The following is a 10,499-nucleotide window of genomic DNA, read 5'->3' as shown; positions in this document are numbered from 1 at the left end:
AAACAACCCCGATTGGGCTTAGAAGGGCTGGTCCCATTTCAAAAGAGAAGGCATGCAGAGGAGACGGGAGACAAGGGAGAAGCACACGCGGAGGAATCACGGGAGAGGGTGCGCGGGGCAGAGAAGGCCGCCCCCAGCCCCTCGCCTGTCTCTCTCTCTCAGATGCTGGTGAGGATGCCGCTACTCAACAGCTGCACCTTAAGAATTCCGGGCAGATCCGAAACCCGCTTGTTCCCTTTGTCCTGGAGGTGGAGAATGTGGAAAGGATGAAGCTCGTCCGGGTCTCCAACCAAGGCCACCTGACCCAGAAACTCATCTGTGATCAGGTTGCGCTTCCAGATCTGCAGGGGGAGAAAGAGGAAGGAAGCTCAGGCGGGAAATAACACAATAGCAAGAGTTGGAAGGGGCCTTGGAGGTCTTCTAGTCCAGCCCCCTGCTCCAATAGGAAACCCTATAGAATTTCAGACAAGTGGCTGCCCAGTCTCTTCTTAAAAGACTTCCAGTGACGGAGCACCCAGGAGCTTCTGGTGGCAAGTTGTTCCACTGGTTAATTGTCCTCCCTGTCAGGAAGTTTCTCCTTAGTTCTAAGTTGCTTCTCTCCTTGATTAGTTTCCACCCATTGCTTCTTGTTCTACCGTCAGGTGCTTTGGAGAACAGCTTGACCCCCTCTTCTTCTTTGGGGCTGTCCCTGAGATATTGGAAGGAAGGAAGAAGAGAAGGAAGGAAGGAGAGGAGGGAAGGAGAGAGGAAGGAAGGCAGAAGAGAAGGAAGGAAGGAAGAGGAGGGAAGGAGGGAGGAAGGAAGGAAGAAGAGGAGGGAAGGAGGGAGGGAGGGAGGGAGGGAGGAGGGAAGTAGAGAAGGAAAGAAGGAAGGAAGGAACCTTTACCTTTACCTATATTTTATTTTATGTTCTCCATCTTGCTGTCCAAAGAGATTCTTTCAGCTTTACCTGAATTATGACCGGCTGTCCCGGTTTCCTGCGGTAGAAAAGTCCTTTTACATCAAATTCTGGAGCCACAGTATTCTTCACGACCGGTGATCGGATTTTCTCCCCTTCGCACTTTATGATCACATAGGAATCCACTCCTGAGGCACAAGGGAAACAAAAGGAATTGTCACCCCGTTTTTCCTGTTCCCCTTAAGTAAGCCTCTCCTGTCTTCTTGATTCTTAAATTCCTTCCTTAAAATTTGATTATTTGATGCAGAATTATGGTGTGATTAAAATCCTCAAAAATATATTTGTATGCCCTTCGACCAAACTTCCTCTACTACTATGAGGAACGTTAAGAGGTGAGGGAAAAATTCCACCAACAGAAAAGAATATTTGTAGCTGCGGGTTGAATTGTGGGGACCTTCGTGCTCTCTGAATTATTAGTTGTTTTCTTGCAGACGTTTCATTACCCAACTAGGTAACATCCTCAGTGCTAGAAGGGAATGGGGTTTGCTCTCTGTTTATATGCAAGAAGCTTGCTTGCAAAGAGCAAACCTCGCTCCCTTCTAGCATTGAGGATGTTACTGTCAGGGTTCTGATGAAACTCATGAGCCTCGAGCCAAGTTTCAAAAGAAATCCAGTTATTTATTACGAGCAACATGTCAGCACATACCCGAGTGAAGTCAGCTCTGACCCCATGTAACTTACAGCCCAACTATGATCCTGTTTCCCTCCTCCTCCCAGGGTGTGTCATGAATCACATTCTACAACGGAGCACTTTTGCTGGCTGTAGGAAACACGCCTCTCGGTTGGCTCTGGTAACCTGAGATACAGCCTTGAGAAAGGTATGCGTGGAATGTGCTTCTTTTTTTTCCTAAAAGTTTTTTATTTTTAGACAAACAAAACATAAAACATAAAACCTTCTTCTTCAATTACACGGAATGTGCTTCTGATCATGGATGCCAAGTTGCTCCGTCAGTTCTCCCCCCTCCTGCCTATGGCAACTCGAGAGCAGGCCAGGAATGTTTTATGAGTTGAGAGTTACCTAGTTGGGTAATGAAACGTCTGCAAGAAAACAGCCAACCTCAGAGAGCATCAAGGACCCCACAGTTGTCCTCCTCCTCCTCCTCCTCCACCAGATGTTTCAACTACTTAGGACAGTGCTCCTCAACCTTGGTGACTTGAAGTTGGGTGGACTTCAACTCCCAGAATTCTCAACCTTCTCAACCTTCTTGACTTGAAGATGGGAGGACTTCAACTCCCAGAATTCTCAACCTTCTTGAGTTGAAGTTGGAAGGACTTCAACTCCCAGAATTCTCAACCTTCCTGAGTTGAAGTTGGGAGGACTTCAACTCCCAATTCTGGGAGTTGAAGTCCTCTCATCTTCAAGTCAAGAAGGTTGAGAATCCTGGGAGTTGAATCTTCAGGTTACCAAGGTTGAGAAACACGGACTTAGAAGAAGACACCTGCTTCCTGATTTCCCTTCTCTTTGATCGTGGTTGGATTGAAACCAATATTGGCACCTTCTTCAGCGCCTTGGTTCTTCAGCCCAGAAGCCGAGATGACATGGACTTGGGACACGACTTGGGGATAGCCACAAATTCCACTCCAGCAGGTGTGGGGGGGCTCGTCCAAAGTCAGTTCTCTGGAGAAAGAAGATGAGAAATCCAAGAGACATCAGATATTTGGAAGACCAGGAGAAGAATGTCCTTTAGAAGCAAGGACCCAACCTGGGAGAACCTTCACGCACCATCAAAAGAAAAGCAGCTCTGAATTGTCGCTAAACAAGACAAGAAACCGTAAAATGCGAAGTGGGCTACACGGTGGGCTTCACACAAGATGGCATAACCAGATATCATTGAAAGACCAAGTGACTGGATTTGCACAACCCACATAGGTTTTTAACCCTGGTTAGGTTTTGGCAACTTATCCAAACTCTAACCAAACCTACGTTTGCAGGTAGGCAACACAGGTGAATTTGGAGAAGCAGTTAATTCTGTTCTGTGAACGTTGTGAAGGTGCTACCAATATTGATCATGTATTAATCATACATTGATGGCTCTGGCACGCTTCCGAGTAAGATTTAGAAATTTCAGCTGCTGCAAACTTGTTGGATGGCATGAAGCCGTATCCTGATGTCCCCCTCACTTCACCTAATTTCTATAGTCTGAGCTGATTCTGGCAAGGCTTCGTTGCTGAACAATTTAGCAAGGAAAAAAAATAGAAGTACAGTAGGTTAAGATATTCGTACCTAGGTACAAAATTTCTTGCATGAGATAGGAAGGAAGGAAATAGAAGGGGAAGGGCGGAAGGGAGAGGTAAGGAGGTACGGAAGGAAGGAAAAGGGGGAAGGAAAGAAATAGAAGGGGAAGAAGGGAAGTAGGAAAAGGGGGAAGGAAAGAAATAGAAGGGGAAGAAGGAAGAAAAAGGGGGAAGGAAAGAAATAGAAGGGGAAGAAGGAAGAAAAAGGGGGAAGGAAAGAAATAGAAGGGGAAGAAGGAAGGAAAAGGGGGAAGGAAAGAAATAGAAGGGGAAGAAGGGAAGAAGGAAAAGGGGGAAGGAAAGAAATAGAAGGGGAAGGAGGAAAAAAAGGGGGAAGAAAAGAAATAGAAGGGGAAGGAGGAAGAAAAAGGGGGAAGGAAAGAAATAGAAGGGGAAGAAGGAAGAAAAAGGGGGAAGGAAAGAAAAAGAAGGGGAAGAAGGAAGAAAAAGGGGGAAGGAAAGAAATAAAAGGGGAAGAAGGGAAGAAGGAAAAGGGGGAAGGAAAGAAATAGAAGGGGAAGGAGGAAGGAAAAGGGGGAAGGAAAGAAATAGAAGGGGAAGAAGGAAGGAAAAGTGGGAAGGAAAGAAATAGAAGGGGAAGAAGGAAGAAAAAGGGGGAAGGAAAGAAATAGAAGGGGAAGAAGGAAGGAAAAGGGGGAAGGAAAGAAATAGAAGCGGAAGTAGGGAAGAAGGAAAAGGGGAAAGGAAAGAAATAGAAGGGGAAGAAGGAAGAAAAAGGGGGAAGGAAAGAAATAGAAGGGGAAGGAGGAAGAAAAAGGGGGAAGGAAAGAAATAGAAGGGGGAGGAGGAAGGGAGGGAAAGAAGGAAAGGGGGAAGGAAAGAAATAGAAGGGGAAGGAGGAAGAAAAAGGGGGAAGGAAAGAAATAGAAGGGGAAGGAGGAAGGGAGGGAAAGAAGGAAAGGGGGAAGGAAAGAAAAAGAAAGAAAGAAAGAAAGAAAGAAAGAAAGAAAGAAAGAAAGAAAGAAAGAAAGAAAGAAAGAAAGAAGAGAATAGGAGGGCCTCCCAGTTGGTAGGAAAACATCATGAGGCAGTGAATTCCAAAGGTGATTTCTACCCTGGTCAAAGTAACCCCTTTTCCCGATCCCTCTGATCTGCTCCCATCCAACCTCTTCTGAAGGGAAGATTGAGGGAAGCCCCCTGGTCCTTACTGGAAGTCAGAAGGCACGTCTGTGAACTGTCTGAGTAGGAATTCGGCTACATGGCCAGCCTCGAAAGTGGTTGGTATGATGACATAGCGACCCTCTTTCAGGTCCATCCTGAAGAAGACACTACGAGAGTTGATGTAGATGGAGCTGGCGACCTTGGTCTGTAGGGTGTGCATTCGGTACCTCCGGTTGAGTTCCACCTGGGTGTAATAAAAAAAACAGAGAAGGATTTAGGAGAAGGATTATGTCTGGGTTTCTCAACCTTGATGACTTGAAGATGGGAGGACTTCAACTCCTAGAATTCTCACCTTCTTAACCTTCCTTGACCTTGGTGACTTGAAGATGGGAGAACTTCAACTCCCAGATTTCTCACCTTCTCAACCTTCCTTGACCTTGGTGACTTGAAGATGGGAGAACTTCAACTCCCAGATTTCCTACCCTCTCAACCTTTCTTGACCTTGGGGACTTGAAAATGGGAGGACTTCAACTTCCAGATTTCTCAACCATTCTCAACTTTGATGACTTGAAGATGGGAGGACTTCAACTCCCAGAATTCTCATCTTCTCAACCTTTCTCGACCTTGGGGACTTGAAAATGGGAGGACTTCAACTCCCAGAATTCTCAACCATTCTCAACTTTTCTCAACTTTTCTCAACTTTTCTCAACTTTTCTCAACCTTGATGACTTGAAGATGGTACGATTTCAACTCCCAGAATTCTAAAGCTTTCTCAATCTTGGTGATTTCTGGGAGTTGAAGTCCATCCACCTTCAAGTGGCCATGGTTGAGAAACACTGTTCTCCAGTTAAAACCAGAACGCTCCATTCTGGCCACCTCCAAACATTCTAAGAAGAAGTTGGTCATCAAAGCTTATACCTTGAAGATGTCAAATCCTATGGCGAGGTTTTCTCCCTTCCCTTCCTTCTGGCTGGTCCGTTTGGGCTTTTGCTGGATGCAAACCAAGACTTCGTCCTCTGGTTTCTTCACATCAAAAATGTACTGAGTGAAAAAGAGAGGCACACAACAATCAGATCTTTGAAGTCATCCAGGTCAACAAACCAAGGAGAGAAAAACTGAAAATCTATTGTTAGAAGGTAGGCGTGTGCCTCAGTTGTAATTCTCAATAATAAAACCTGCAATCAAACAATTTTGACACCACAAAAAGGCAACTCAGGGTAATAAAGCCACAAAAGATAAGATAAGAAACAATCAAAATCAAAGGTATAACTACAACGGAGATGTCTATGTCTATGTAGGAACTTAGCAATACTCTGTAATGCGGTGTTTTCCAACCTTAGCAACTTTTAAGATATGTGGACTTCAACTCCCAGAATTTTCAACCTTCTCAACCTTAACAACTTCAAGATGGGTGGACTTCAACTCCCAGAATTCTCAACTTTGGCGACTTGAAGATGGGTTGAGAAGGTTGAGTTGAAATCCACCTACCTTCAAGTCACCTTTTTCTAGCGCCCTTGTAACTTTGAATGATTTATGGTTTATGGTTATGGTTTAATTTATTTGTATGCCGCCCTTTTCCCTGAAGGGACTCAGGGCGGCTCACAACTCAAAAAGGGAGGGGAAATACAAACAGAGTTACAAAAACATAGAAACCATACATAGTTAAAAACACAACAATCATACCATTTGAAGTGGGGCAGCGAGTCTTTAGCCCCAGGCCTGTCGGAACAGCCAGGTTTTAAGGGCTGTGCGGAAGGCCTGGAGGGTGGTGAGGGTACGAATCTCCACGGGGAGTTCGTTCCAGAGGGCCGGAGCAGCCACAGAGAAGGCTCTCCTCCGGGTAGTCGCCAGTCGACACTGGCCAGCTGATGGAATTCGGAGGAGGCCTAGTCTGTGGGATCTGATCGGTCTATGGGAGGTAATTGGCAGTAGGCGGTCTCTCAAGTACCCAGGCCCACTACCATGAAGGGCTTTGTAGGTGACAACTAGCACCTTGAAGCGTACCCGGAGATCAACAGGCAGCCAGTGCAGCTCGCGGAGGATAGGTGTTACGTGGGTGAACCGAGGCGCACCCACAATCGCTCGCGCGGCTGCATTCTGGACAAGCTGAAGTCGCCGAATACTCTTCAAGGGCTGCCCCATGTAGAGCACGTTGCAGTAATCCAGTCTAGAGGTTATGAGGGCACGAGTGACTGTTGTGAGAGCCTCCCGGTTCAGGTAGGGACGCAACTGGTGCACCAGGCGAACCTGGGCAAATGCCCCCCTGGTCACAGCTGACAAATGGTGTTCAAAAGTCAGCTGTGGGTCCAGGAGGACTCCCAAGTTGCGAACCCTGTCTGAGGGGCGTACTGTTTGACCCCCCAGCCTGAGAGATGGAACACTTGGCCAATTAATAGGAGGGAAGCACAGCAGCCACTCGGTCTTATCTGGATTGAGTACAAGCTTGTTAACCCCCATCCAGTCCCTAACAGCCTCGAGGCCCTGGCACATCACGTCAATCGCTTCATTGAGTTGGCACGGGGAGGACAGATACAGCTGTGTATCGTCCACATACTGGTGGTATTTTATCCCGTGCTGTCGAATGATCTCACCCAGCCAGGAGGGGCACGGGTCCAGTACACATGTGGAGGCACTTACAGTTCTCATGGCCTTGTCCACGTCCTCAGGGGTAACAGCCTGAAAATCAATCCAGTGATGTCCTACCAGATTATCCCTTGGTGCCTCAGCTGGTTCTGCAGAATTGGAGTCCAGGTCCGCCCGAAGCGGAGCAACTTTATCTGCGAGGAATTGGACGTAGTCCTCAGCTCTGCCTTGCAAAGGATCGCTCGTATCCCTCCTATTTAGGAGGGAACGGGTTATCCTGAACAAGGCGGCTGGGTGCGACTCAGCGGAAGCAATCAGAGAGGCAATGTATGTTCTTTTTGTCGTCCTAATTGCCCGGATGTAGACTCTGATGCTGGATGTTAAAAGTGCTCGGTCTGACTCGGACTTACTGGATCTCCATCGATGCTCTAGGCGTCTCTTACGGCGCTTCATCTCCCGGAGTTCCTCAGTAAACCAAGGGGCCCTCCTGGATCCACTGCCTCGGATCGGTCACTAAATGAACTGTTTTAAGGTGAGGACTATCTATTTAGCCTTCCTATTGGTGTGTGTGTGTGTGTGTTTGGGAACTACGTAATGTTGTCACATTCTAGGGGAGAACGAAAGGAGGAGCTTGTGGTATCTCGGTTGGAGAAGACTTGTTGGGTGAACCTCTTGAGTGGATCTACAAACCAGTGTTTTCAACCTTGGAAACTAAGATGGATGGACTTCAACTCCCAGAATTCCCAACCTTCTCAACCTTAACAACTTCAAGATGGGAGGACTTCAACTCCCAGAATTCCCAACCTTCTCAACGTTAACAACTTCAAGATGGGAGGACTTTAACTCCCAGAATTCCCAACCTTCTCAACCTTGGCGACTTGAAGATGGGTTGAGAAGGTTGAGTTGAGGACCACATACCTTAAACTTGCCAATGTTGGATTGCTCTCACGCCTTCCTCGGTCTCCCTCTTTGACCTTCTTACCTGGGGGTTTTGCAGGAAGGTATCCCGGTTGTTGACGCAGCCCCCGGAACGGTTCTTCAAGGGGTCTTCATGCCGCGTCCAGGCGCCCTTCAAGACGGCTTCTTCCCATGTCTTATGGATGCTCAGGTAGGACGTGTTCATCAGGCGGCATTTGATGATGTCGGTGAAGTACGTACAGAAGTCATCAAAAGCCATCCTTAGGAAGAGAAGAACCGGACAGTCGATTCTGGAACATCTCACGTTTCATTGCTCTAATTAGGCCATCTTTCCTTGGCTACGCAAAGTGGGTCCTGCATTCAAAAGCTCGCAGTTGTCTTCTTCGGTGGGCCCAGAAAGAAAACATCCATTTTTCCCGTGCTCCCACTAAGAAGTACTCCAGTTGGATTTATTTTAAACACACAGCTCATCTAAAATATACTAAAGCTAAAATATATAATGAACGGTTGCAGGAATTGGTTATTTCTAGTATCATGAAAAGAAGGACTAGGGGCAGTAGTGGGATTCAAACATTTTTACTACCGGTTCTGTGGGCGTGGCTTTGTGGGCGTGGCTTTGTAGGTGTGGTAGGGGAAGGATACTGCAACATCCTCATTCCCTCCCGATCAGCTGGGATTCGGGAGGCAGAGAATAGATGGGGGCGTGGCCAGTCAGAAGTGCTATTTACCGGTTCTCCAAACTACTCAAAACCTCCGCTACCGGTTCTCCAGAACTGGTCCGAACCTGCTGAATACCTCCTCTGACTAGGGGAGACATGATAGCCGTCTTCCAATATTGGAAGGGTTGCCACAAAGAAGAGGGGGTCAACTTATTTTCCAAATGCACCTGAGTACCAGACAAGAAGCGATGGATGAAAACTCAAGGAGAGAAGCCAACCTGGAATTAAGGAGAAACTTCCGGACAGTGGGGACAATTAACCAGTGGAACAGCTTGCCACCGGAAGTTGTGGATGCTCCATCACTGGAGGTTTTCAAGAAGAGATTGGACAACCATTTGTCCGGAAGGGAATAAGGTCTCCTGATAATACAATAATACAATAGCAGAGTTGGAAGGGACCTTGGAGGTCTTCTAGTCCAACCCTCTGCCTAGGCAGGAAACCCTATACCGTTTCAGACAAATGGCTATCCAACATCTTCTTAAAGACTTCCAGTGTTGGGGCATTCACAACTTCTGGAGGCAACTTCTGTTCCACTGATTAATTGTTCTAATTGTCAGGAAATTTCTCCTCGGTTCTAAGTTGCTTCTCTCCTTGATTAGTTTCCACCCATTGCTTCTTGTTCTGCCCTCAGGTGCCTTGGAGAATATCTTGACTCCCTCTTCTTTGTGGCAGCCCCTGAGATATTGGAAGACTGCTATCATGTCTCCCCTGGTCCTTCTTTTCATTAAATGAGACATACCCAGTTCCTGCAACCGTTCTTCATATGTTTTAGTCTCCAGTCCCCTCATCATCTTTGTTGCTCTTCTCTGCACTCTTTTTGAGTCTGATCAAGCAGGAGGTTGGATTAGAAGACTTCAAGGACTGTTCAGGACACCCTAAACCACTTCAGACCCTAAACCACTTTTATCCAATCTCTTCTTAAAAACCTCCAGTGTTGGATCACCATTCCACTGATTAATTGCTCTCACTGTCAGGAAATTTCTCCTTAGTTCTAAGTTTCTTTTCTCTTTGATAGGTTTCCCCCCTTTCTTCTGGCCCAGATTTCAAGCACTTTGAAGAAGTTTAGGATTAGGCTATTTCTCTATGACACCCTCAAGATTGGAAGACTGCTGTCAAATCAGCCCTAGGTGCATCATTCCAGATGGATCACCTGGATGTGGCCAATGAAGTAAAACAGACGCTGAGTTTGATTGGAAAAACCTTTTATTTCTCGCTAGTTAATAACCCAGCATTGCCCGAGTATTTATTTATCGGGGGGGACCAAACGTAATTTCTAATGTTGGATTTTCCCCCTTACCAGAGGGAGCCCCCTTGTGGAGGACCGTGAAGGTGTTACCATGGCAACTCCACTGCGCTGTACAGTAGAAGCCACTTTATGGCAGTACGTTAGAATCCGTTTTAAGGAACAACAGGCTGTATCTTAACAGAACACATAACCCGAGGCACGTTAAGAGATGTCTTACCCTCATAGTATTTTTCTCCAGAGAGTAAGTCATCTGTGCACCAAGTGTGGTTGAAATTGCTCTAGGTGTTTCAGACTTATGCTGGAACGTACATACAGCCATTATTTATTTATTTATTTATTTATTTATTTATTTATTTATTTATTTATTTATATGTATATATACATATGTACATATGTACATATGTACATATGTACATATGTACATATGTACATATATACATATATACATATATATTATATACATGTAATTTATATATATACATATAATTTATATATACATATAATTTATTTATTTATCAGCACAAATAAAAAAACACAAATATAACAAAGGCAACAGTAAAAATATTGGGTTTCTGTCGTGATGGACTCTTGTGACGAGCCGATTGACAGATGATGGAAGCAGTTGGCTTCCTTCCATAATTGGGGCTTACCAGGGGTTGTGACTCTAAATATATACATATATACACATATACACATACACACATACACACACACACAC

At 45.8% G+C, this 10,499-nt stretch overlaps 1 protein-coding gene across 1 annotated transcript in view; it reads right to left on the bottom strand.

The window, feature by feature from the left end:
• Positions 1-6: 6 nt before the first annotated feature.
• Positions 7-10,499, bottom strand: part of CAPN5 (calpain 5) — a 15,092-nt gene continuing 4,599 nt past the window's right edge. The window contains exons 4-9 of the mRNA XM_032238582.1: positions 7,881-8,076; positions 5,234-5,356; positions 4,363-4,559; positions 2,455-2,576; positions 950-1,086; positions 7-341 (exon numbers count right to left, since the gene is read on the bottom strand). Coding sequence (XP_032094473.1) covers positions 159-341; positions 950-1,086; positions 2,455-2,576; positions 4,363-4,559; positions 5,234-5,356; positions 7,881-8,076 — 958 coding nt within the window. The 3' untranslated portion in view covers positions 7-158. The remainder of the gene's footprint in view (positions 342-949; positions 1,087-2,454; positions 2,577-4,362; positions 4,560-5,233; positions 5,357-7,880; positions 8,077-10,499) is intronic.

Source organism: Thamnophis elegans, unplaced genomic scaffold (genome assembly GCF_009769535.1).
Source record: "Thamnophis elegans isolate rThaEle1 unplaced genomic scaffold, rThaEle1.pri scaffold_334_arrow_ctg1, whole genome shotgun sequence".
In the NCBI taxonomy this organism is placed as follows: Eukaryota; Metazoa; Chordata; class Lepidosauria; order Squamata; family Colubridae; genus Thamnophis; species Thamnophis elegans.
The sequence above is the reverse complement of the archived record's forward strand: the minus strand, read 5'-3'. Positions and strand labels throughout refer to the sequence as shown.